The sequence below is a fragment of the Macaca thibetana genome, chromosome 5, assembly GCF_024542745.1.
Source record: "Macaca thibetana thibetana isolate TM-01 chromosome 5, ASM2454274v1, whole genome shotgun sequence".
NCBI classification, from domain to species: domain Eukaryota; kingdom Metazoa; phylum Chordata; class Mammalia; order Primates; family Cercopithecidae; genus Macaca; species Macaca thibetana.
Genome location: NC_065582.1, coordinates 161,916,100 through 161,943,987, shown reverse-complemented (window position 1 = coordinate 161,943,987; position 27,888 = coordinate 161,916,100). Strand labels below are relative to the sequence as shown.

The 27,888-nt window shown below is 46.0% G+C and overlaps 1 protein-coding gene across 1 annotated transcript in view; it reads right to left on the bottom strand.

Annotated features, from left to right (window-relative positions):
- Positions 1–25,710, bottom strand: part of LGI2 (leucine rich repeat LGI family member 2) — a 30,082-nt gene extending 4,372 nt beyond the window's left edge. The window contains exons 1-7 of the mRNA XM_050790693.1: positions 25,261–25,710; positions 23,281–23,352; positions 21,594–21,665; positions 19,539–19,610; positions 13,632–13,703; positions 12,463–12,632; positions 6,543–6,707 (exon numbers count right to left, since the gene is read on the bottom strand). Of these exons, the coding sequence (XP_050646650.1) occupies positions 6,543–6,707; positions 12,463–12,632; positions 13,632–13,703; positions 19,539–19,610; positions 21,594–21,665; positions 23,281–23,352; positions 25,261–25,457 (820 nt within the window). The 5' untranslated portion in view covers positions 25,458–25,710. The remainder of the gene's footprint in view (positions 1–6,542; positions 6,708–12,462; positions 12,633–13,631; positions 13,704–19,538; positions 19,611–21,593; positions 21,666–23,280; positions 23,353–25,260) is intronic.
- Positions 25,711–27,888: the final 2,178 nt, after the last annotated feature.

Sequence of the window (27,888 nt, the reverse complement as noted above, 5' to 3'; positions counted from 1 at the left end):
ATAGTCTGAATGATCTCGTTCAGGCGTCATAAAACTAAGACTTTGCAGAGACAGGGGACCATTTTCCATGGTGACTCTCCTCTCTGGCTCACCTCCCACCATCCCTTCTCATCCTGCACCCAGATGCCCCCCAGACCTCCCCATTCCAGAAGACCAACCACTAAGCAAAGGACCACCCACAAGACCACTGATCCTCCATCTAGATCATTTGATTAAAGGTTTTTTCTTTCCTTTAATTTTCTATGTAATTTGGACCAAAGTGAAATTGGCCAGAATCCCAAATTCTAAGGATGATTCCATTTCTATCCTAAGGACTGGCTTTGGGGGCTGACACTGGGTGGTTTTCAGAGTGGCATTTACTTTTCTCTTTCACCATTCTGGCCTTCCTGCAAGGACCTAATACCTTTTCCTTCTTTAAAACTAATTATTGCATTGTTTTTTCCTGAGGATATGTGTGCTAAATGTTTACCAGAGCAAATTTTGAAAATACTAAGAGGTAAAACGTAAAAAGTGTGTAGGTGGGCCGGGCACGGTGGCTTATGCCTGTAATCCCAGCACTTTGGGAGGTCGAGGTGGGCGGATCACGAGGTCAGGAGATCAAGACCATCCTGGCTAACACGGTGAAACCCCGTCTCTACTAAAAATACAAAAAAATTAGCCGGGCGTGGTGGTGGGCGCCTGTAGTCCCAGCTACTAGGGAGGCTGAGGCAGGAGAATGGCATGAACCCGGGAGGTGGAGGTTGCAGTGAGCCGAGATCGAGCCACTGCACTCCAGCCTGGGCGACAGAGCGAGACTCCATCTCAAAAAAAAAATAAAAATAAAAAAATGTGTAGCTATGACCAGGCACTATTCTAAGTACTCTACATGCATTTACTTATTTAATCCTTATAACAACTGTATGAGGCATATACTATTCTTAGCAGCATCATCATCCCCATTTTACAAAGGGTAAAACTGAGGCACAGAGAAGTTAAGTAATTTAGTAAAAGTCACACAGCTAGTATGTGGTAGAGACTGAGATTTAAATTCAGATAGTTTGGCCTCAGTCTACACTCTGCTACCAAAGAACCAAAAAGCACAAAGAAGAAAATACAAGCCAGTTGTACTATAGATGTGAAATAACACCTAATATCTTGATTATATTATTTATTGTTTAATCTATGCACATATTCAAATATTCTTTTTTCAAAAACTGGGGTTTATGTTATCCATAGATATTTTATAATCTACCTTTTTTCCACTTGGCGCCCATGCTGTGAACATTTCCTCATGCTGATGATTCTTCAACAACTTGATACTGTTTGACACTACACAGAATCTCATTGCATAGATGCACCATCTTGTATTTAATTAATGCTCTACTGTTGGACATTGCAGTTATTTCTAGGTTTTCCTTATTGTAAAATAATGTTTCCTTTGAAATATTGTTAAATAACATGTTTTGATACCATCCTGGCAGTGTTCTCAAGTGTAAGAATTGCTGGGGCAAATGTTGTGCACATTTTTAAGCTTTTGGGTTTTAACTGCCAAACTGCTCTTCAAAAGCAGCATTGACTTCCACCCTGCCAACACTAATTGAGAGTGCAGGCTCCTCGTCTCTTCTTGAGCACCTGGCTACGGAGGCCACCCCCCCCCAGAAGCATCCTAGAGGTCTGCCTGTCACAGCCAAAGGACCACGTGAAACAGAAGGAATTCCTTTCCTGGAGATGCTCTGGAACACACTCTGTCCAGGTTAGCCGTGGAGTTGTCAGTAGCAGACAGATCATTGTGTGCGTGTGTGTGGCGGGTGGGGGTGGTGAATGTAGGAAGAGGGATTACAGGTCGGAACATACTTAGCCTGCAGAAATCAAAAGGCAAACAAAATAAACCAAAATTGAGAAAGCCGAGATGAGGTGTAGAGAGAACGAGGGGAAGCGAACCTCACGGTGAACATGACCACGGGTTTCTCTCTCTCCCCTGGGGCACATGGACAGCTGGAGCCATCCCTTTGGCAACATGGTCACCAGGCCGGCAAAGGAGGAAGTGCATGCATTGAGAAAATCCTGCCCCACCCTTGTCAACTTGGGGACGACCCCACGACCAAACACGATGTTAAATGAGGTACGCACAGCACAGGGAGGGAGAATGATCCATTTACCTCCTTCTTCTTCTAGGCAAGTAGCACCCAGGGCAGCGTCCTTGCCTATCCACGTGTGCTGTAGGGCTTTCCCTCATGCCAGGCTCAATGCCAGCTACCAAGAGACAGCTCCACTCCTCCCTCCATGGAGCGATCCCCCTTCCTTCTATAGCACCACCTTCTACCTCCCTCAGGGAAGTCTGCTGCTCTCTGCATTCCCAACGCTCATGCAAGTTGTGGAGCAGTTTTAATGGGAATCATAAAGGTAGAGTCTGTGGGGGGAAAAGGAGGGTTGTTCCTATTTTACCCCCATTAAATCCTTACAGTATTGGCCAGGCACGTTGTCTCATACCTGTAATCCTAACACTTTGGGAGGCGGAGGCGGGTAAATCACCTGAGGTCAGGAGTTCGAGAACAGCCTAGCCAATATGGTGAAACCCCGTCTCTACTAAAAATACAAAAATTATCCAGGCATGGTGGTGTGTGCCTGTGATCCCAGATACTCGCGAGGCTGAGGCCGGAAAATCGCTTGAATCTGGGAGGTGGAGGTTGTAGTGAGCCGAGATCACACCACTGCACTCCAGCCTGTGTGACAAGAATGAGACTCTATCTAAAAAAAAAAAAAAAAAAAAAATTCCTTATAGTGTTTCCCTGAGTCCAATACTATGCTGATCTCATTTTACAGATAAAGTGGAAATTCCTAAAATCTCCACTTTACAGATGAAAGGGGCTCGTGCACATTAAACCACTTGGCCACGGCCACCAACCAGTAAGGGCTGGAGCCAGGATGATCAAAAGCCAGTCTGATGTTGGAACTCATTTCTCGGGCTTGGTGGTGAAAAGAGGAGCCAGGTGGGCTTCATGTCATGGTCGCCGAGCTGTGGGATGATTCAGACTTGGAGACTGAGGGGCTGAGGAATCCTTGGAAACTAACAAGGTCCAGCAGGGCTTTGACCCCAGCCACACCCACTCGGATCGCACTGACTTCCTCCCTATCAGCTCTGTGGCCTCCGTTGGGTCCAGGCCATGCTTGCTTGCCTGGGTTCCAGATTCTTTTCATAGCCTCTTAGCTGGCCACGGTGCTTCCACCTTTGTGCCCTCACTCCAAAAGTCTATATCGGACCTGGTAGCTGGACACAATCCAGCCTCTTAGCTAGGTACCTGCATCCTCCTGCCTCTGCACAAAACCCTCCGTGGCTTTGCAGGACATTCAGAAGAAAAGCCAAGTCCTTCCTAGGATCTGTGAGACTCCATGATGAGCCTTTCTGACTTCGGACTCATCAACTGCAACTCCGCGCTGGCTCATTTTGCTCATGCCAAACCATCCCCCCGGATGTTCTTCAAACAGGAAAGATGCTCTCCTGCCTCTACCTATGCACTTGCTGCTCCCTTTGCCTGGAATGCTCTTCCCCTCCATGGGAACCAATCCCACCGATCCCACAGGTCTTATTCAAGTAGCACCTTCTTGACGAGGCCTCTCCTGGACACTCTACCCAAGCCTTCAAATCCTCCCACACACAGTACTCCACATCTTCCTTCTTCACTTTATTTCCCCTCCTTAGCACATTTCTGTCTGATGTGTTTTTTGTTAATACTACAATTATTTTTACGATAATTATTACATTATACGTAAATGTAATTCTTTCTTACTGTCTCTTTCTCCCATTAGAATGGAAACTCCTGAGGGCAAAGGTTTTTACGTTTTGTTTTGTTTTTTTGAGATGGAGTCTTGCTCTGTCACCCAGGCTGGAGTGCAGCAGCATGATCTTGGCTCACTGCAACCTCTGCCTCCCGGGTTCAAGCAATTCTTCTGCCTGAGCCTCCCAAGTAGCTGGGATTACAGGCGCCCACCACCACGCCTGGCTAATTTTTGTATTTTTAGTAGAGACAAGGTTTCACCATATTGGCCAGGCTGGTCTCAAACTCCTGACCTCATGAGCCACCTGCCTTGACCTCCCAAAGTGCTGGGATTACAGGCATGAGCCATTATGCCCGGCCAGAATTTTATCTGGTTTATTCACTGCTGTGTCCCCAGCACCAAGAACATGCCTGGCTTAGAGTAAATGTTCAAGAAATCTTTGGAACAAATGAATAAATTTAAGAATGCCACCAGCTGCCGTATATCAGAAGGGCAGGAGTTTGAGATCAGCCTAGCCAACATAGTGAAACCCCGTCTCCACTAAAAATAAAAAACATTAGCCGGGTGTGGTGGTGGGTGCCTACAGTCCCAGCTACTCAGAGGGCTGAGGCAGGAGAATCACTTGAACCCAGGAGGCGGAGGTTGCGGTGAGCTGAGACTGTGCCACTGCACTCCAGCACGACGACAGAGTGAGACTCCATCTAAAATAGTAATAATAATAATAATAATAGTAATAAAAAGAAAAAAGAAAGACAGGGCTGTCCTACCAAGGTCAACCTGAGAGAGAAATCCAGTGGGGTACAACCATGAGAAACCCCAGGCTCGGCCCTGAATAAACAGTGGGTGACTGGACACGCCTGAGCCTGGACCTCATCATTTGTAAGGCTGTGAAAAGGATGGCGGCTTTGAGAAGTGCCTGCTCCGTGCACTGAGTCCTCACAGCATCCACATGAGGCACATCCACTCCCCATTTCCCAGATGAGAAAACCACGCCTCAAAGGCACAGGTACTTCCTAGTCCACGACAGAGTTGGGAGTACAATCCGTGTGCATCAGTTTTCAAAAGCTGAGCTCTTTCTAGTATGTATGCCTCCTCTCTCTAAAGAAGAGAGCTTTTGTCCTCCAACCTATGGACAGATGTAACTCCAAGGACTGTTATGAGCTTCCAATGGGATAAACTAGGCCCTGGTGCCTCACAGGCTCACAGCCAACATCGGCTCTGGAACTTGTTCAAGAGCAAAGCTCAGCCAGGCAAGGTGGCTCAAGCCTACAATCCCAGCACTTTGGGAGGCCAAGGCAGGAGGATCCCTTGAGCTCAAGAGTTTGAGACCAGCCTGGGCATCATAGTGAGACCCTGTCTCTACAAAAAATAAAAAATTAGCTGGGTGCAGTGGTGTGTGCTTGTAGTCCCAGCTACTCAGGAGGCTGGGGCAGGAGGATCCCTTGAGCCCAGGAGTTCCAGGTTGCAATGAGGCAAGATTGCATCACTGTACTCCAGCCTGGGTGACAGAGTAAGAGCCTGTCTCAAAACAAAAACAAAAACAAAAAACCCACAAAAAAACAAAGAACAAAAAACAGCAAAGCTTCATTCTGCTCCCATCTCCTACCCTAGAGATGGAGAGAAAAGGCAGAGAGGCCAGGTCATCCTCCCCTCCCCTATCTTCCATGTCAGGACGAAGAGGGAAGAACAAAACCACGTGGGTATGGACTCGCTTCCTCATATCCCTTGTTCTTGGCTTCCACAGCAGGTTCACCTGTGCCACTCTGTGCTGAGTCTGCACTTCCAAGAGCGCTACTCTCTGGAAGGTGAGCTCAGCACTGGGAGGCCAGATGGCCCGACGGTGGCCAGCTCATCTGAAATGGCATCCTCGGAGCATCCGATGTACATCTCACACTGAGATACACTGTGAGATAAGGCTCATTAGCAGCTCTCCCCGCCTCCCCACCTCCCCGTACCTGCTGCGAAGCCACTTGGTGCTTGGGAGACTCTTAGGAGCCTCCCAATCTAGAAATTCTACCTGAATATGCTTCTTGCTGCAACAGTAAAACGCTGCTCTAAGGCCACATCAGGAGCCTCTAAGGGAAACCCTCTCCTGGGGTGATAATTAGACCTTTGTGGCACTGTTTACACAGTATTATTATCAGATTGCACGTTGATAAATGAGAAGTGTTTCAAAGGTTATTTCAAAAGCAAGTAGACAGTCCACACTTAGTAAGGCTAAGGCACTGGGATCCCATGACAGCACTGAAAGAAGCGTTAACTAATTCATATCCCAAATGCCTAATTTAGGGATCTATTTATTCTTATTTTGTATGTACTTACTAAAAGAAAGCAGTGATCACTAGGACTTAGCAAAGGGCGCTAGAAACAAGCTATAGGGTATGTGTGTGTGTTTGTTAGCATATTAGTTAACAATCAGCTTAACGAAAGTCAAAGCATAATTTAGTTGCTACAAAGCTGGTACAGACCTGGGTTCTGATACTGCTCAGAACAAAGGATTCTCAGTGTGACTTCTCACCGCTACTAAAAAATGCCTCCCACCACGTGCAACCTGCAAATGGTCATCAGTAGTAAGCAGGATCACTACCTGAGGTTTCCACTCTCCCAGTAACGGACCACACCAAGACAAAAACTGGAGCGACCCGGAGGGTAGGCTGGGACGTGTTCCCCAGCTCTAACCAGGTTAGACGGCCAAGCTCTCCCTCAATACAGAGGGCGTTCCTTCTTCCATGGGCTTGAGGAATGCTGAAATTAGTTCAACACATCTGATGAAAGCCACAACACACCTGTAATGTTGTCATAGCTCCGGAAATTCATTTCGATGTGGTCCCACTCCAGCACCATGCAGTTCTCCATGCTGGGCTGCGCGATGGCCACGTACACATCGTTCTTGGAGTTGAACGTATCCACTGAAACCGACTGGTAGGGTAAAGTCTGATGAACAACAAAATCTGGGAACGGGTGTTTAAAAAGAAAAGCGTTCATAAAACCTCCTGCAGGAATTATCAACCACCATCACCTTTCCATCACCACATCAGCTCTGAAAAGGACTGGGGAGGAGGAGGAGGACAGGAGAGAAGCAACACAAACATCACAGCGTATTTTACTCTGAGACATTCCAGAAAGAGTCCTGGCTTGTGCAGGACCATCAGACAGAATGCACAGCTTCTACTACAGCTTCCTGTGGAGAAACGGCTCCCCGAGTTTGGCTAAAGGATCTGAGTTTTAAGCATATTTGGTGAGACTTGGCTTTCAAAGTGGTAAGACAGACAGGACGTTGCACAGCAACATTCTCAAAACTGCCGTGCAAATCACGCTGTGACAAGGTGGGGGCTGTGGTCCAGTGAGTTTGGAAAATGCTGTACTTCCAGCTCTCTCAGAACAGCCCTTGTAGGGAAGAAGTCTGCTTTGTTTTGTTTGATGTGGTGCTTCTCAAACTTACCTGACCCTTTATCTCCAGTTATAACCCCTAGCTTGGGATTGCCTGTCAGCAGACAACCCCACTGCACGTTCAGAATGAATGGTACACTCCCCAAATGGCACACTGAACACTGGAAACCAAACCAAACCCTCTGCTACGGTCTCAGGGGTATTATGGTTCCTACCCACTTAGCCTAGCACAAAGTGAGTGCTCAATACATGTTACCTTTTAGAGGTGCCCCTCCCTTCATTCTGGGGGCAGAGTAGGTGCTTACTGAATACTTGTTGGCTAAACCAGTGTGAGGGGACTGGCTTTGCTTCTCAGCCCACTCTAAAGACTACAGGGAAGGAGATGGAGGCTGAGTGGTACACGAAGATTTGGGTAGAAGGAGGAGAAAAGAAGAGGCTGCCTCTGCAGCCCAACAGGTGGGAGGTGACTGAGGGAGAGTGTGGACAAGTGGCTCCAGTGGACGGGGTACCTTCCCATCCCCAAGTTGAGAGCAGAACATCCTGGTGAAGGGCTGGGGCTCGAAGGTAAGACAAACTGGGCTTCCGATTCTTGCCCTGCCACTTTCAGCTGCATGACCTTTGGCAAGACAATTGACCCTCAGGTTCTTTCTTCATCTGTAAAATGAGGGTGGTGTCTATTTCATAAGGTTACTGTAAGACTAAACCCAAGAGTACATGTAAGTATATACTGCAGTGCTATGGTGATCACTTAGTAGTTGATATACGCAACAATGATAGTATTCAGTTGCCTGCTTGAAGACTTAGGGAGGAGTCACGGCTCCCCCTCATCCCGCCCCCCACCAAAATAATAATTGCTTGGTCAAAGATAAAAAAACAAACAAACAACAACAAAAAAGAAAAAAACAGAAAAAAGTGAACCTCTGTTCACTCCTGTTGGCGCTGCCAGAACGAGCGTAGAAGCCAGAAAGCGCGTGTTGACTGCACAAGGCTTTGCTGGTTTCTGTGTTCACACGTAGACAAAGAAAGGGGAAATGGCATCAGTCATCATGTGCTCCCTTTTCTGGGGATATAAAAGGACTTGGATAATACAGCTGCTTTCTTTTAATTACAACCAAGATGGCTATAAACTCCTCTCCTACATCTCCGGTTGCATTCGACTAATCCGAGTCTGCCAAAAGTTCTAGGCACTCCCGCGATGCCTGCCACTCACTCATCTCCTCCCTCCCATTAGCCTTCCTACTGCACTCTGAACTCACAGAAACATGAGTATTTGCTTTAAAAGGCAGGCTGTTTAAAGTGTAGACTAGAAAGTTTCTGGTTTTATTGAAGAATCCCAGGATGAAAAGGAGCTGTCACAGTGCAGAGCATTTTACAAATCTAGCCTTTCGTGGCCCTGTTTTAATCTATTTTCCCCACATAGTGGTTTCACAATATTTTCTATATACTATCTGGCATAACACAGATTGTTCAATCATTTGAATTACAAATCTAACTCTTGATAGAAGACACCCCTCCCCCCCAAAAAAAGGGAGGAGAAGGAGGAAGAAGAGGAAGAGAAGGAAAAAAGAAGAATGGGGCCAGGCAAGATACACAAGATGGCTTGTGCCTGTAATCCCGGCAGCTTGGGAGGCCAAGGCAGGTGGACTGCTTGAGGCCAGGAGTTTGAGACCAGCCTAGCTAACATAGCAAGACCTTCTCTTTACTGAAAATTTAAAAAATTAGGCCGGCACGGTGGCTCAAGCCTGTAATCCCAGCACTTTGGGCGGCCGAGATGGGCAGATCACGGGGTCAGGAGATCGAGATCATCCTGGCTAACACGGTGAAACCCCATCTCTACTAAAAAATACAAAAAAACCAGCCGGGCGTGGTGGCGGGCGCCTGTAGTCCCAGCTACTCAGGAAGCTGAGGCAGGAGAATGGTGTAAACCCGGGAGGCGGAGCTTTCAGTGAGCTGAGATCCGGCCACTGCACTCCAGCCTGGGTGACAGAGCGAGACTCCGTCTCAAAAAAAAAAAAAAAAAAAAAAAATTAGCCAGGGGTCATGGTGCATGCCTGTAGTCCCAGCCGCTCTGGAAGCTGAGGTGCAAGGATCAATTGAGCACAGGAGTCTGAGGTTGCAGTAAGCTATGATTGTGCCACTGCACTTTAGCCTGGATGACAGAGCAAGACCTTGCCTCAAAAAAAAAAAAGAGAGAGAATGAAAAGCAAATGGTTGATGCATATATGTTTGTGGATATCAGAGAGAGGACCAGAGGAATTTAAATATCTTCTCCCACCCCCAATTAAATTTACTTCTCACAAACAGCAAAAGCACATTCTTGTGCAAAGATCTTAGAAATACACATATTGATGTGACATCAATTTACTAGTGTTAAAATATTAATGGCACTCTGCAAAAAGAGCTGCCACTTCCATTCACACTGGATTAAGTTCATGATGTCAGTGGGACTCTTACAATTTAGGCCTTTCTCCCAGTGGAATCAACAGATTTTTACATGGCTATTTATAGCACTTGCAGAAAATAAATTATACATGACGCCGATCCTGCTGGGAGAGAAACTGCACATTAATGCATTATTTCTCTTTGCATTTTCATCAGCCCCGAAAAGGGGAAGCTAACAGGACAATTAGGATGCAAAATTCACTTCCTCTAAGGAATTTAGTGAATTACCCATCTAACACAGGGAATCATTGGTAGGTAACAGGGACTTTTGAGGTGGTTAAAAATAGACTTGAAGGGAAGGGTTCAAGAGCTGATTAAAGATCTGAAACAGCCCAATGTTGGCTTTGTGGTATGAATTACATGCGTTGGCCAAGGAACAGAATGGGGACAGTACCTTCCTCTCTCTGGGAAAAAACAGTGAGACAGGAGAAAACTCACCCCTTTTCTGAAAATCTGAGTTGAAAAGGAAAACAACCGTACTTAGAAAATATGCTTCTTTCCAAACCTTTGGCAAAAATACAATCACTGCACCATGAACTCTCGAATTTGGCTTTCCATTTTCCATCCATCCTCGTTTGTTCCCCCCACCCCACGCCCCTACTGCCCATCTAGCTTTTAATGAAGCAACAGAGGCTGAGGTTTGATCTGAACGGAAGATAATGAACCCCGAACACTCACAATTTGTTGACCTAGTTCTTACACATCAGGGCCTATATTTGGGGGTGGGTCACAACTTGATTGCACCATTTTTTTCCCGATGGAAGAAACTGTCAGCAAGAGCCTCATCTCTGTTTGTGAGTCTTAAAGGGATAAAACCATAGCAAAGCCAGAATTATCATCTCCCTCTCACCAGAAAGCCTAGCGCTGACTTTTTAAAGTTTAGGAGGAAGCTTGTTCATGAAGACAAACACTGCATAAGACAGAGAAGCCTCTAAAATGTGTTAAGGCCTCTTGCTGCTCCATGTTGGGAAGAGGACAGGTTACCTCAGTTCCAAGCTACAACCATTCCAATAACAATTCTCAGAGCCTGGGTCACTTTTACAACCATCCCCAGGGCCCTAAGTTCAGAAAATATATTTTCTTATAGAAATTATTTCCTATTCCCACGGCCCTCCAGCCCATTACTTCCATCAGAGGTTAGCAGAGTCTCTCCACGCTATGGCCAGGTGTGAAGAGAACAATGGAAAATCTGCAAATTTCACCTTAGCATTTCGAGAACTCTCCAGAGAAAATGGAGAAAAGGTAGAGAGAAGTTCTCGGTGAGCTTTGGTTTAGCTTTGGTTTAATTCAATTTAATTTAATTTAGCATTTAATGCCAAATAGTCTTGAATGCCACCTTTTGGTGCAAATGTTATCGACTACGACCAGTGATTTATTGCTCTGGCCCTAAAATACAATAAATTAACCTCCTAATGGCCTCAGCTGACTATGGAGCACCTGCCAATTACACAGCTGAAGAAGCCCCTATTCGATGATGAAAGAAAAAGTCATTTTTGTGAGATTTCAGGTTGTCTATCAGACAAGAACAGAACTTGCAGGGGTCCCTTATTTACAAACAAAGATACCTGGAAATGATTTTTACTTTGTGGGTTTTTGTTTATTTGTTGGACGGTGGTAGCAGGGACTGGCCTAAATGTGATATTTTGTTCTTGGAGTTTTGGTGTCTTTTGAGTTTCTGTAACTATTTTCTGTTTCTCATTCCTGCTGCTTCTCCTGACATGACTTGAGGCTTTGTAGATAGCAGCTCTCAGCCTGAATGTTTATTTTTATAAATCGGGTAAGCAGGTTTTCATACAGTGGCCTGATCCTCTCTCTGACTTTAGAAGCTGTAGAAACCCCACGTAAGCCTTTCCAATGGAGATACTCACCAGTACCTTTGGCCTCATGTTGTGACAGTGGAAGCAGTTAGTATATATGTAAGTATAGTTTAATTTTATCTTATAACCTGAAAAATGTATAAACTGAAAGCTTGTGGCAGGCCCTGGAAAACAAAATCAAACTTTCTTTACATTTTTCCGTCAACATGAGTTGTTTCCTTTTGATAACTAGTCATTAACTCTTATTTTCTATTTTGCCATTGGTTATAATTTACCTAGTTATCTCTTCTTACATGGGACTCTGAAAGTCATTTGTGGGTTTAAAGCTCTGGTGTTTGGGCCAGGCACAGTGGCTCACACCTGTAATCCCAGCACTTTGGGAGGCCGAGGCGGGCGGATGATGAGGTCAGGAGATCGAGACCATCCTGGCCAACATGGTGAAACCCCGTCTCTACTAAAAATACAAAAATTAGCTGGGTGTGGTGGTGCACACCTGTAATCTCAGCTGCTTAGGAGGCTGAGGCAGGAGAATCGCTTGAACTCAGGAGGTGGAGGTTGCAGTGAGTCGAGATCACACTGCTGCACTCCAGCCTGGGTGACAGAGTGAGACTCCACCTCAAAAAAAAAAAAAAAAAGTCTGGTGTTTGTTAGTTAAATGTCCAGTGAACTTCATCTTCCTAAAGCAAGAGAACAGTCTCAACCGAGTAATTTAGGCCTCCCTGCACTGACCTTCTATGAAACCTAGATTGATGTGAAAACATTCTCTTGCCAAACCCACAAGTTTATACTTTGACTTAAGAAAATGAAACCCTTAGAGAAATTTGAATTTTGCAAAGAAGCAAAATTAAAGCCAGGGCAGTTAACAAAAATTCTCCCAAACTTTCGAGATGTTTTCCTTATCACATCAATTCATTTCTTTAGAATGTTTAAAATTTCTCTAGAACTATTTTGATAAACAGTTCTATATTCACCTTTCCCCACTCTCTGTTGACAGTCTAAAAGAAAGACAAAGAGATTATTCTAGATATCCATGTCTGATGAGATAGGCTCTGAATACCTGTAGTTGTGCATTCATAGTCAAAGCTGGTCACATCATTCAGCTTCTTTTCCTGATACTCTGGTGGACCACTACACAGCACGTCGGAAACAGTGGAATTTGTCATCTTCAACCACAGGTATAGCCACTTGGCTTTGCAGTCACATTCAAATTTATTACCCCTTAAATCTCTAAAAATCAAAATAAAGCACAAACACATAGACGTGTCTGACATGTTTTGGTAGTAACACGAAACTCCAGAATTATTAACATCCTGATATATTTAAAATCCCTTAAAATGGAGTTCAAAAAATTTTGTATATAATGCCTCCTGTTTCTTGTATCTATCACTGACTTTATTTAATACTCCTCAGCACCCGGGAATTTAACTGCATAACTATATAACGTCCAGGGAGCTCTCAGCGAGGACATATCATCTCTCTAGATGCTCTTGTCTCCACGCCATGCTGGAAATGGGAGACGTGTGATAGAAGAGCAGCCCCCAACAGAGGTTCTCATCAACATAAAGAGGATATTGTAGGAAGATAGTTTTCACAAACACAATTGAAACTTCAAGCTCTTGTTAAAACTACGTCCAGTAGGTTGGGCACGGTGGCTCATGCTTGTAATCATAGCACTTTGGGAAGCCAAGGTGGGCAGATCACCTGAGGTTAGGAGTTCGAGACTAGCCTGGCCAACATGGTGAAACCCTGTCTCTACTAAAAACAAAAATTAGCTGGGGGCAGTGGCATGCGCCTGTAGTCCCAGCTACTCAGGAGGCTGAGGCAGGAGAATCGCTTGAACCCGAGAGGCAGAGGTTGCAGTGAGCCGAGATCATGCCGCTTCACTCCAGCCTGGGCAACAGAGCGAGACTCCATCTAAAAAACAAAAACAAAACTATATCCAGTAAGAAGCAATGCTAGAAGATAAAGCAGGTGAACGCGCCATCTCAAGGAGGGGACCTCCCACCCAGCAAGTGCATTTTACCATTGGCCTCATGGTGCTAAGTATAAAATGGCAAAATCCAACACAACACAAACTGTATGCTATTTCCCAGGATGCACTACTTTGTTATAGATTTTTAGGCACAGCATAAAAGAAATGCATAAAAGAAAGGTAAGAGGGGATTGAAAGACATGATTAACTGGGGCACAATGACAAGAACACATAAACTAAATTTCATTACTTACAGTTCAATCAGAGAGTCTAAATCACTGAAGACATCCCTTGGTAGTGCTTTTATGTGGTTATTGGCCAAAGAACTAGAACAAGAAAGTCACATTGCAATGCAGTTATTATCTCATACCCTGTCACTCTCAATTCCCTTCAGATAAAGCTATTGACTTACAGCACAGCTTTGGTCATCAATACTGAGAGAGAGCTTAGTTATGCAAAGATAACATAAGATATGCTGGATTATAATATAAATTTTCTTTTTTTTTTTTTTTACAAAAAGCACTTTTTAAGCTCTTTATGTATATTTGCTCAACCTCAGATGGCTTCCCATGCTTCTTAGAATCAAAGCCAAAGTTCCTTCGGTGGCATGCAAGACCCTTTATTGCCTGGCTACCTCCACTCTTGCTTACCTAGGAGACCCCATGTCATCGGTCTCCAACTACTCAATGGATCTCTGATCCAGCCACACTGGCCTCCTTGCTATGCCTCCAACAGGTGAGGCATGCTCCTACCTTCCAGGCCTCTGAACTTGGTCATCTGCCTGGAATGTTCTTTCCCCAGCTATCCATTTGGCATTCCATTGCCTCCTTTGGGTCTGTCCTCAAGTATCACCACCTTCTCAGGCCTCTGCACACCTCCCTTCCCTGCACCGCCATCATTTGGCACACTGCATATTTTAATTATCTATTTGTTTACTGGCTGTGTATTCTCCCTCTACATAAGCCATATGAGGAAAGAGATTATTATCTGTCTGTCCACTGCTGTATCCCCAGTTCCTAGAACAGTGCCTGGCACACAGCAGGTACTCAGTATATCTTTGCTGAATTAATGTATTAAGCACCAAAGTGAGAGTGATAAAAGAAGATTTACAGTCTTGTCCCAAGAAGTTCCCTAATGGTCCATCTGAGTGAATTCTATTACTTGTGACTCTAAGAAAGGACTCAGTAAATACTCCTTTACATAAAGACACTCAGCTCTAACCTTTGTTCTTAAAGGGAATGACTGACTATGATCAATTTCATTTTCACATTAATAAAGGTTGACCCAAAACCATTTTGCATTTGCTCGTGGGGTTAAAGATCATTCTAAGACGTCTTAGTCCGCACCCCACCTCCAGGAAATAGACTAGAATGCACAGCATCAACTCTTTCTCTGATGATTCAGGATTTTGCAGTGCCCTGTCATCATCCTGTGAAGATGAATGTCCACGGTGCAGGGCTGATGTAGAAAAACGCGGAGTGTTGAAATGATGTACACTGAGTTTGTGATTTCCCCAGGCACTGCACTCTAATGTGAGTCAGCCAAGAAACTGATGCCTACTTTTGTTTTCTTTTACACATATGAATGCAAACAGCCAAACATATAAATGACAAACATGTAAGCAATTCAGCCCCAACCTATTTAAGATATCTACGAAATGTATCTTCTGTATCATCATAATGACCCATCCCAGAAAGATGAATTAAAGAAATGAGTCTTCCTACCTAGAGTCGGTTAGCTGGGCACAGTAGAAAGCTTGGAGCCCAAACATTCTTGCTTCAAGGCACCAATTGAATATAGGGAGACCCATAGCTTCTGAATTATGCCCCTTTCCATCTGGGTAGCCACAAATGGATTTAAATAAAGTTTCATGTACTCTTTTGCCTTTCTTTTCTAAATGATGTATTTGTACATTTTTAACTGTGTTGGAAAATAGGCTGAATATGTAAACAGACTGAAGCTACTCTGAAAGAGTTTTTGGAAATTTTTAAAAGGGGGGGTGTTCATTTTGATTTTTTTTTTCTTGGTCGATGGTCACTTTTTCTGGAAAGTAAAGTACAACAATGTTTTAGCTAATTAACATTATTAGCTAAAAACTTCAACTAATTGAAAGTTATTGTATTGATATGATAAGTATACACAGAATGGTCAAAGCCAAAAAAAAAAAAAAAAAAAAAAAGCAGAGTGTTTAGCAACGTTCCAAATGTTCAATTTAGATTTCAGAAAGCACAATTATTTAGATGGGCTATTCACCCCACTCACACTAAGTGCTTAACACCTGCCTTTCCACTTCATTTTGCCTACAAATCATGGCACTTACTTTATTTCTAAAACTACTTAACGGCTCCCTGTCCCTTGGGCTTCATGGGACTGCTGGAAACAAATGTTCTAGATTTTAGTTACAGATTGGCACAGCTCCTTCAATGCTTTGAAACCTGATCTATGTCTCTTTTCCTATGCATGTGAGTCTGTAAGCATTGGAAAAGTTCATAAAAGATAAAAATCAGCTGCTTAACTTCAACAAGCAAATTCCAAATAGGAACTTCCGTAAGCACAGGGGTGAACTTTAGAGACTTGGTATCTTCTCTTTGCTTAGAGGTTTTTAAAAGCGGAGGGAGGTGAATTGATTCATTCTTTAAACAATATATTAAATTATTGAATTACTAAATACATCTCCAGCCTAGAGGAGTCAACGTTAAAAGTCGCCTGGTCGGGCACGATGGCTCACACCTGTAATCCTAGCACTTTGGGAGGCCGAGGCAGGCAGATCATGAGGTCAGGAGATCGAGACTATCCCAGCTAACATGGTGAAACTCCGTCTCTACTAAAAATATAAAAAATTAGCCGGGCGTGGTGACACGTGCCTCTAGTCCCAGCTACTCGGGAGGCTGAGGCAGGAGAATCGCTTGAACTCAGGAGGCAGAGGTTGCAGTGAGCTGAGATCACGCCACTGCACTCCAGCCCGGGTGACAGAGTGAGACTCCATCTCAAAAAAAAAAAAAAAAGAAAGAAATTCACCTGACTTGTCCAGAAGCAGAGCACATATGGGAAATCCAATTCCATTAAGAAGCCATCCATCGGCCGGGCACGGTGGCTCAAGCCTGTAATCCCAGCACTTTGGGAGGCCGAGATGGGTGGATCACGAGGTCAGGAGGATCGAGACCATCCTGGCTAACACGGTGAAACCCCGTCTCTACTAAAAAAATACAAAAAAACTAGCCGGGCGAGATGGTGGGCACCTGTAGTCCCAGCTACTCGGGAGGCTGAGGCAGGAGAATGGCATGAACACGGGAGGCGGAGCTTGCAGTGAGCTGAGATCCGGTCACTGCACTCCAGCCTGGGCGACAGAGCAAGACTCCGTCTCAAAAAAAAAAAAAAAAAAAAAAGAAGCCATCCATCAATTAGCAAATCAGAAAGTACATCCTGCTGGGTTAGCCCTGCACTAGACACTGGGGGAAGAACAGAGCTAAGGGCAGATCACTAAAAGTCCTGCCCTCCAGGAGCTTCCCATGTGCTGGGAGATAAAACAAACACCCAGGCAACAGCACCAACCAGTATGGTCATTGTAGACAGTAAAGTACTGGCTGCATGAAGCCAATGACAGGAGTGAAGAGGAAGATGGAGAATGGCTTAACTGGGGAGATAGAACTTAATTTGGACTTCGAATGAAAAGGCAGATGCCAAGAGACCAAGGGCAGAAGAAACAGCATCCCAGGCAAGGGAGAGGATATGAGGAAAAGCAGCGGGATGAGGTGGGGGAGCACCGAGAGCTTGATGTTCTGAAGACACTCAGAGAAATAAGGTTAGAGAGCTGAAGAGGGGCTTGACTTGTAGGCTTGACAGCAGGGTGGTCCTACTCACTGGGATGAGCTGGTTCTTCTCTAATGCATTCTGTGCTCTCTGGACCCAAGTGCAGGACTCCCTCGCTCCCTCTGTGTTTGTGTTCTCTGTACATACCACAGAAAAGGAGGTGCCTCTTGCACACATGTATGCATGATAACACATGAAACAAACGCATAAGCATGCACAGACGAACACAGTTATGTACACTCATGTATATAAGTCCATGCATCCAAGGATACTTTGCACACCTACACAAAGATATGCAAATACCCGTGCATGATACCTGCTTGTTCACACCCTCCTGCTTATGGCCATCTGAGCAAATGAAAGTTGCCATCTGGACTAACTCAGCCCGTCACATGGGCTTTGGGTTTATAATCTGCCCAGAGCTTTTGCTCAAATGCAAAGCCCTAATTCCTGACTTCTGGGAACCAGGCTCATCTGGCCACAGCTGTTCCTCTTCAGACACCCACAGCTGTCTCCTTAGCAGACTCTGTCTGGCCACCCAAACTGCCAAAGATACTTGAGGGGTCATGGAGGAAATTGGGACTTCTTAATGCGTGGAGGAAAGGAATGATGATGATGATGATGATGATGATGATGATGCCAACTATGCCTTGAGCATTTACCATGGGTAATGGGCTAGATGCTTTGCAAGCAAGCATTAACCCTTTATGTACAGCGATCCTATGAAATCAGTATAGTTATCCCTATTTTATGGAGGAGGAAATTGATCTCAGAAAGTTAAGCAATATTAATAAATCATGGCCTTGAGATTTAAACTCAAGCCTATATGACTCCAAGCCCACAACTGTAGCCTCTACAGGAATCTGGGGATTTCACACTTAGGTTGAATCTGAAAAACAATAAAGGCTTTTATAGGAAGAAATGAAGACCTAGGACATTCTCCAGTACCAACTATGCTGACACAGAAGTTTGGGCTTCCCACGTCTGCGCCCTCATCTCCTTACCCCATAGGCTTTAACTTAAGCAGAGCCTCTACTTGTGGGCGTTCCAGAATCAAGTGCTTGCTAAGCCTATTGACAAACCCCTTGGCCAATATCGGGGCTTGATGTGAATGGTTTCCTCATTAGATGACTATGTCCACACTGTACCAGTCAGGGTTACACATGCTGAAGGTACTACCATCCCTGCCCAACACTTCCAGTCAAAACCCTCCAGTTTTCCCAACTGTCTTTATGGCAGGCAGGCTGACTACAGAGATGAGACATGTTATCTTACTCAAACTCAAAATACCTATCATGCAAATGGGACCTGGTTCCTGGCTAATGAATTGCTCCTACCAAGACGACGAGTATTTTTACATTTTCATAAACACAGCCACTATTTTTTCTAGTTTTACAAATTTTATACATTTGCTAAGTGTGTGTACTTGCTTCATTTTCGTATGCCAATTTCAAATCAATTTCTTTAATTTTATCTCTAGAAAGCTCTTAAAGAACCAGAGAGCTTAGTTGAAACCACAGATTAATCCAACATAAAAGAAAAAGTGATTTGCACTCAAATGAGAGGAACCATGAAAATGTCTCTATTCCACTTTATCCTAATTCTGATTCAACATTCCACCTAGTCATCTAAGACTTGGTTCCAAAATCTGTAAAATGGGGACTCACAGATTATTATGAAAGATGAAGAAGAGAAGGCTCACTAAGCACCCAGCCCTGTGCCTGGTGCCAAGCAAGTATAAGACTCACAATAATTTCCTTCCGGCTGGGTGCAGTGGCTCACGCCTGTAATCCCAGCACTCTGGGAGGCCTTGGCAGGTGGATCACTTGAGATCAGGAGTTTGAGACCAGCCTGGCCAACATAGCGAGGCCCGGTCTCTACTAAAAATACAAAAATTAGTCAGGTGTGGTGGTGTGTACCTGTAATCCCAGCTACTCGGGAGGCTGGGGCATGAGAATGGCTTGAACCCAGGAGGCAGAGGCTGCAGTGAGCCGAGATCACGCCACTGCACTCCAGCCTGGGCGACAGAGTGAGACTCTGCCTAAAAAAAAAAGAAATTTCTTCCCATCTCCTCCATCAAGCAACACAAGTCCCTCACACCCCAGGTTGCTCCTTAATTCCCACACAGTCATGTGGTCTATAACTGCAATTCAGGTTGATAGAGATGATAATAAGACAAGTATGTGAGTACTCACAATGAGCCAGTATCTGATTGACAACATAGAAACTTCTTAAGTAATCTAGAAATTCGTTTCCTTCGGGGACTCTTACAGCCAAGAAACAGAGAGGCTCCAGGAAACGAATCTTACTCCACATATTAGAGGACTTACAGTACTTTCCATAGGACTTACAGGTGAGTCAGGTCACGGAGGCCCCGAAAGGCATTTCTTGAAATGGTTTCTATTTTGTTCCCTTCAATGAACCTAAGAGGAAAAGTTGTATAATTAAAATGAATTTTCTCTCCTTAGTATCTCTAAAAAAAACTATGTTGGTAAGATTTCAGAATAAAATCTGAAAGCATTTGTGAATTGTAAGAATTGATCTCTGAAGACTAGGTCAGCTGCACCAAATTACATGTGGTAGCAGTATGTATGCAAAAACACACGCATGTGAGTGTGTGGTCTGCACTCCTTCCAGAAGCGGCATGGAAGTCTTCGAAGAATTCTGAGCTGGCAACATGGGTAAAAACATCTTGGGGAGAAATAAAGAAGAAAGCACTATACAAAGGCAAGAAATTCTCATATCTCTATAAGACTGGAGCACTTCCAGACATTTTCCCTACTCAATCCCACATTTCATGGTGCCTGGCCATTCATACTTCTGTTAATGTCACTGTCCCTTGAGGGAGTTCCCTTGTTTTACATCTCCATACTAAAGTTTTTTGCTGGGGGAGAATTCCGTCAAGCTTGGTTTTCAGCAACCTTGAGTCTATCGTGTCCTACACCATCTAATCACCAAGCAAATGGGTGACAAGGCAGGAAAAGCTCAAGCTCTCTAAGCCACTAGGAAGTAGGAAGTACAATGAAGTTGAGTAGGGACCAAACTTCTTTCTCTGTACCAAAACCCCACAGGGTTTTCTCATGGGATCTTGTAATATTACCACTGGCCATGCTTTAAGATCTTTGTGGGAAAGAATTGATGTGAATTCACTATGACTATTCTCTAGGCCCAGGGAGAACTAAATTTTAGTTTATAGCATCATATTAAGTCAAATGTAAGAGGGTCTTTGATGAGATGCTCCATGGGTGGTGCTTTGTAACACAACATCATCAGTGAATTAGTTCTTGATTCTTGCACTGAAAACTCACTGATGGTTTTTAAAAGTGAGATGTTTTTTCAGTAACACACTTCAGCATAAACTGATGAGCTCAGCCAACTTCCTCTCCACATGACCATAAGATGAACTACCGTAAGAGAAAACTCATAGCTTTACAACTGCTACCTCCATTGGATATGTATGTGCTTTGACAGACCCTAGTCAGATTTAGCATTGCAGTCTGCTACACTTTCCATACTATGCATATGATGATATCAGAGTATTATGCGAATACACATATTATGTATACTCTGGAGAAAGGATTCCTCCAGGGACATCTTTCCTCAAGACACAAAGTCAGCAGAGAGATTTCTTATATCTGGGATGTGTCTAGAATTCCAATACCTACCTGTTGAACTCAGACAAGATAATGAGACAAGGCTTTAAAAATCCCTCTGAATGCTAAGTGAGGAAATCCCATCTGATAGCAGGATTAACATTATTACAAAGTTACCAAAGACAAGGATGAAAGAACTTAAAGGGGAAAAAAGACATGAAAGGAAGAAAAGGCAGAAATCAGAACAAGAGGAAAGCTCATTGTGAGGGGAAAAACCTGCACATCAAAAAAGGGGAAAAGGACTTTTTTTAAGGAAAAAAAAAAATGAAATTAGACCCTCGGTAGCAATTCATAGGAGATACTGCAAAAGAGATGTAGGACAGTGAATGAACAACATGAAGTTGTACCCCCCAAATAGGGAGGCTTTCTTAAAAGTAAGTAACCCTCAGAACCCTGCAGCTCTATTTCTGGCTGATCAGCAAATCCATGCTGATTTGCTCATTACTTATGAGAAGTAAAAATACCCAGTGCAACTTCCAATTGTGCTTACTACATGACAAATTAAATGTCAGCAGAGAATGAATATCTCTCCTTCTTTGTTTTGTCGCTCCCTCTTTGTCTCCAGCCTCCTCCTTCCCCAGCATGTTTGCAAGCAAGTAAACTACAGAAGGTCAGTGCTGAAAAGAGAATGGGGTGTTCTCCATTTTCTCCACCCCTAAACCCTCGCAGAGATGCTGTTCCAGCACAGAAACCAATCCAGAAATTCTACCAAGATACCAAATGTTCAGCACATAGACAAAGCACAAAACTTACAGGTATTCAAGATGAAAAAGTCCAGCGAAAGCGTCATCCCGGATGATCGTGAATGAGTTAGAATTCAGCAATCTGAAAGTAAGAGACAGATTCCAATGCAGAGATGTAAAACTCGAGTCACATGGTGAAGCCATTTCTATTTCCTTTGCTACATTTTGATCTGTGGGCAAACATGAGCTCTTCTTAGTCTAAGGAGAACCCATTTGGTTGTAAGAAACCTGATTTTCACAGCCTGCTCTTAGAGACGATGGCAAGTAGATTCCTTTTGACCAGATTTTCTTGTCATCTCCAGAACTCTACTCCTTTCGAACCTGTGTCTCAGTAAATATGACCCGATAGCTATTACTTTAAAACATCATAATGCTCAGCACGACTAAACAGCCAGTGAACGCTTTATGGTACACAAGCAATCATAAAATTAGAGATCTAAAAAGATCTAATCCAAATCTATTTTTAGGAAAATATAAGCCCAGAGAAGCTAAGTGACTTGACCAAAGTCACACAGCTGCGACCAAGAAAAAACAAAAACCAGAAAAACCTTTTCTACTGTATTATACACTCCCATAAAAATAGTTTTTTTTTTTAAAAAAAAAGGTCGCTTAAGAAACTTTCAGAAGACTGTCACTACATAGTTTTCTATTTGAGTCATCACCCAAGTCTACTGGCAAAAGAATACCTAAAATTGTATTTCTATTATATGAAAAGTATATTTTAATAGCACTGCCATTTCTAAGAGGCCTCAGATTTTAAAATGTTAAGTATGATGTTAGAAGCAGGCATATAACATTTCAAGAACAAAAGTATCAAGAGTATGTTTATTTAGGATGAATTGTGATCTCCTATATTCCATTTATCCAAATTTTTCTAGAGCACATTGCTTGTTTTAATTTCAATCTGATCTCAGATTTAAGAAACCAACATAGATCAGGAGAATGAGGTGTGTACTCATACTTTGCCTGTCACTGGTTTGCTTTTGAAAACTGCTTTTTGGACACTTCTTTTCATCAGCAAACATTACCCAGCCTGGGTTACAGGGTACGACATGAGCATCACCACAGTGACTTGAACATCGCTCACAGACAGGAGCTGGGATGAGGCATAGTTACGAGTGTGGGCTTTTGGCCCTGGACTAGAATCCTGGCTGTGATTTGGGGCAAGTTAGTTAACTTCCCTGAGCCTCAGTTTCCTTATCTATCAAATGGGATCATAAGCATGCCTTCATCCTACGGATGATGTGATGATGAAATAAAATTATGCAAGTAAATTCATAGGATGCTGCCTGACTGGTTTAAGTTCTCAGCAAACTAAAAACACTCCTATTTCCAGAGTAACAGTAAGATTTTAAAATAAAGTTTTCTTTTAAACTGAGGTGTTTGGGAAACAGTGCATTTAGGTGACGCAGGTCATGAGTCAATGCAATTACCTCCCCATTTACTAGATGTGGGTGTTGGGATCTACAATAAAGTCTTTGAAGAAAACAAGTATCCAACTAAGGAAAGAAAGCTGAGCAGAGAGCCTCAGTGCTTTGCTGGGGACATCACAGGGTAAATTAACACCATGAGGCAGCCATGGTCTCTTCCCGGAGCTGGGGTACTTTAGGAAGGGCTGATACCAAAGGGGCAGAGACAGCAGTTCAAGGATGGCACCGCAGGGCCCCCACTATGCAGAGGGAACTTCCCATACTCACAGCAGCTGCAGGGAAGGCAGATGAGAAAACATTCGGTCCTTGATTTCTGAAAACGTCCCATTTACCAGGCTCCTATGGGCAAAAGATGAACAAAAGTAGGCCTCAGTTTCTTTCAGGAAGTGCCAGGCAGGGTGGGGGATCGACCTCTGCCTCCGCCCGTACTTCAAACCCTGACTCTCAGGAGTGAGGCAGAGCACAGTTGCCCAGGATCTTCCCCGGGGTAGGAACGAGGAGACAAGCCACTTCCCAATGAATCAGATCAATATGAAAACTGGTCTGAATAACAGAAACCTTTCCCATCAGCTCCTTCCACAGACATTATCTAGGGCAGTTTAAATCAATCCCTTCACTTCCTTTTCTTAACTACAGGAGGCCCTTGCCTGAAAATGGATAATCGCTTCACCTCTGCCCATGATTCTGTTTGTGTAGACACAGCGTTACTGTTGGCCTACGAAACGCTGGGGTAGGATTAAGCATTCCTCTTGGGAACCCATCTCTGAAAGACAGTCGGAGCACTTCTGATTAAATGCACCATGAAAGCCCTGGGGAAAAACTCACAGACACCTGAGCTCCCCTGTGTGGGGAGAGACAGTGCCATCTGCCAAATAAAACGGTCAACCAGGGGGCAAGATGCTTGGCTTTATTTCTGCCCCCAGGCCCCCTATCCTTTCTGGCCACAGCAGGATCTGAATATATTATTTCAGAATTCCTTTCAGTTCGCATGCAGGTCAATTAAGCAGCTGCTGGTCTGAAGGATTTAATAAGGGGAACTCTAATTTCTGGAATCCTCCATGTCACCCGACTTGGCAATATTAAGAATCAAAAATGTCCTCTGTTCCCACCAGCCAAACTCTTCTGACTTTCTATAAGTGCAAACGGGAACCCCCTCACTCCTGGGTCCAGGCCCCTACAATTTGCCTTGGGTGGGAGGCTGGGGAGCGTTGGACACAAGAAAGTATCTTGGGCACAAGCAACGTCACCTCGGGGATTCCCTGCCTCCACCACCGAATGGGCACCCAGACATCTTGGCCTGGAACAAGAGAGTGGTCCTAGCAGTAAAGATAAAGCCCAACAGCCCCTTCCACCGCCCTTATGAGAGCTGGTCATTTGGCTTGAGTGGCCAGGTGAGGGCAGGGTGAAAGCACCTCGGCAGGTGGCTACGTCATGTGAAGCCCTTTCCTGTCAGTTCTTCCTGCTGAAAAATGCAGCCGACACAACTGTGTGATGGCGAAAGGGGGCAAGAAGCCCTCCTGACCTCAGGGCAAGAAGAAAAGCTGATTTCAAAGCACTTGGTCACTGGGCTAGGCGCCCGATATGCCCCAAACCTCTGCCAAGCCTTCTGTGACCTCTCTTCCAGGCCACGTGGGGCGGACCCTCGGGCTCCCAGAGCCTGCATGCTTTGACCTAGGCCTTTTGTAACCTGCAACGTGGAGAAGTCGGGAGGAGGCCACGGGATGAACATTCGCCCCAGACCTGATGTGGGGCAGTAAGGCCTCACCCTTCCCAGTTTGCACTCAATCGGGTCGTGTTCAGCTGCTCCTATGCACGCCCCTGCACACACAACTTCAACCCGCAAACACACACACACATACACACACACCCTCTCAAACTTTAATGCACCCCTGAGTCTCCCGGGGACGTCAAACGCACACTCCAGGACTCCACTCCAAAGACTGCTTCAGAGCAGCGAGATTCTGCATTGGCACAGGCTTCCCCAGGTGAGTCTGATGCAGGTGGCCCGTGGGTCACACTCTGAGAAATACTGCCACTGGGACTTGTCTGGGTTTCCAGATTCTGGGGCTCAAGTTCTCACCATCCTCCCCGGGGCCAACACTCCACCCACGTCCCCCACCCAAAGGCAAACAAGGGGCCTGGGGAGTGGGTCAGGGTTGCGCTGCCCCGGCGCCAGAGGCAACTCCCTCGCGGCAGCGGACGCAGGGTGGGGCGGGGCGGGATGGGGGCTGGAGGGGTCCCACTCACAGGGAGCTGATGTCGCCCGGCACGATCCTGGGCACCCAGGAAGAGCCCACGCAGATGATGGACTCCTTGGTACAGCTGCAAGTGGCGGGGCAGCGCGCCAGCCGCCTCACCTGCGCGCTCCGCGGAATCAGGCACGCGGCGCCCAGCAGCAGCAGCAGCAGCCCGAGCGCCCCGCCGCCGCCTCTCCGCAGCGCCATGCCCAGTCCCGGCTCCCCGCCCGGGCCCCGACCCCCACCGTCGCGCCGCGCGCTCGGACCCGGCGCCGCTGCAGACCAGGGCGCCTCTCGCTGCTCTGCCGCCGCCGCTGCTGGTGAGGACGAGGGCGCCGCGGGTGTGGGAGGCCGAGCCGCAGCCGAGCAGCATGCTGGCCGCCACCCCCACTCGGCGCCCCCCCACCGGAGCCCGGGCTGCTGGGCGGCCGCCGCCGCTGCGCCCGCCGCACTCGCGCCTGCCTGACATCAGCACTCGCGCCCGCAGCCCCGCTCTGGCCAATGAATAATGCATGGCGGGGCCCGCCCCGCGGGGGAGGGGGTCAGCGCCGCCCCCATGGCGCCCCACCCGGCCACCACCTCGCCACCCCCTCCCGCCCCGGGCCGGGCGCGGGGACAGAGGGAAAAGTTGGGTGACCTTGGGGGAGGGGCCAAACCCGGCGGAGACCCCCGTCGGGGCCTGGCTGAGCGGTGGAGGATCCGATGCCTGCAATCCCTCCAGGGGTATAATCTGGGGAGGGCACTGGGTTCCCTTCAGGCAAATAATGAATAAAGTCGGAGCGGGGAGTGTGGAGAACCGGCTTGGTTACTGGGGAGGGAGGCAGCCGTAGGTGCTTTGAAGAGGAGAGACTTTTGAGCAGCCTTTAATAATTTTGAAGTGCATGCTGCCAGTGGGGTCAGCGGGGATGTCTTTGCTTGCCTTCTGCGGTGGGGCAGTGAGGTCTGGCTCCCTTTTCCACAGCACCAGGGGTTACTGAAGCCAGCCAGCCTTCCCCATAGGAGGAACGTGGGGAAGCAAAGCCGCTGCAGCCTGCACGCCCGGCGCTCTGGGCCCTGCCTGCTGCCTGCTAAAGAGCTGGAAAGCCCCGGAAAGTTTCCCCTTGCTCAGCTGCCCACGGGCCACCCCACCCGCCCCAGTCAGAGGAGGGTTAGTAGGGATTGAGGGTGTGATACATCCTAGCCACTGTGATTTTAATCTCCTAACCCTTTGAGGCAGGTCCTGCTTGTATCCTTAATTTACTGATGAGGCTGCTGACGTCCAGAAAGCATCCTGACTGGCTGGTGGTCCAGCAGCTCCTGGCTGGGCAGGATGGGGCTCCGAGCCTTGAAGGGCCACATTAACCGGGCCCTCCTGAGCCCCTCTTCATCTCCTTAAGTTTGAAGCAATGAGCTGAAATCTTAACACAGGTAGTGTGCGGCTGAGGAAATCAAAGAAAATGGCTAAAGCAGAAGCAAAGGAATGTCTAATAGCCTGAACTGCTCTGAGAAGGGAATCACAGCACCACTGTCCAGCTGCAAACCAAAGAAAAGCATTGCGGATGCTAAAACCTACTCTGAAAAGACAGTATCCAATGAAAAAATAGGAATCATACTATTGCTTCTTCAGCAATTACTGTTGGTGATCCGCTGACAAGATCCATGAGGACAGTATCAGGCTGGCTGCTGTGGGAGGGAACAAAGGAACAGCTCCTGTCCTCAGGGAGCTTAAAGTCTAACTGGACAGACAAACCTAAAAGAGTAACTACACCGGCTACATGGGGGTCACAGACTGACCAAAAGAGGTTCAGGAATTGAAAGCGAGCTTTGTGTAGGCAACTTCATGGAGGGAGTTAGACATTCCCTGCTAGTGGCCATGTATCCAGCACCAGGCATCAGTGCAAACCAGTCTGCATTTATCATCATTTAATTCTTGCATCTGTCCTGAGAAATGGGTCCTCCCATTTTATGGATGGGAACCTTGAGCTCAGAGAAGTTTTTATCTTGCCCAAGGTCACACAAGACATGGCCGGGGGGATCATACTCCACAACTGGCTGCTCTGTCTAACCCTGGCTGCTGTGTCTAACCCTCGCTGCTGTGTGGGCATGCATTTCACAAATACTTTACTCAGCAAGCCCCAGTGTTAGGTGCTGAGGACACAGACCACAGCCTGGGGAGGGCGACAGACATGCAGACCCACTATCATGGATGTGTGTGCTACGCACCTGAAAGACGTTTGCCTTAAGAGGGACGGGCTACTGCTCTATAGAGCAGAGGACCGGAGGCTTCTCAAACACAGCACTCCCTGCTGACTCAGGAAAAGAAAATCTATTTCTCACCTGTGAGTGAGAGCCGGGGGTGACAGGGCGGCGTAGCTAAATGCTGGCCCCAGGACTAGACCGGTTGGTTTGCATCCCAGCCTGCCACTTACTGCTGTGTAAATGTGTAATCCCAGCCTGCCACTTACTGCTGTGCACGTTGTGATCTTTCTAAACCTCAATTTCCTCACCTGTAAACAAGAGGTTGTTGTAACCACGTTTGGGGGTTAAATGAGATCGAGAAAGTAAAGCACTTAGTACCACAAAGGAGGCACTGGGCATTTGAGCAGAGTTTTATGTGACTAGATTGTAGGGAAGTGACGGGGAGAGGACTATGGAGGGA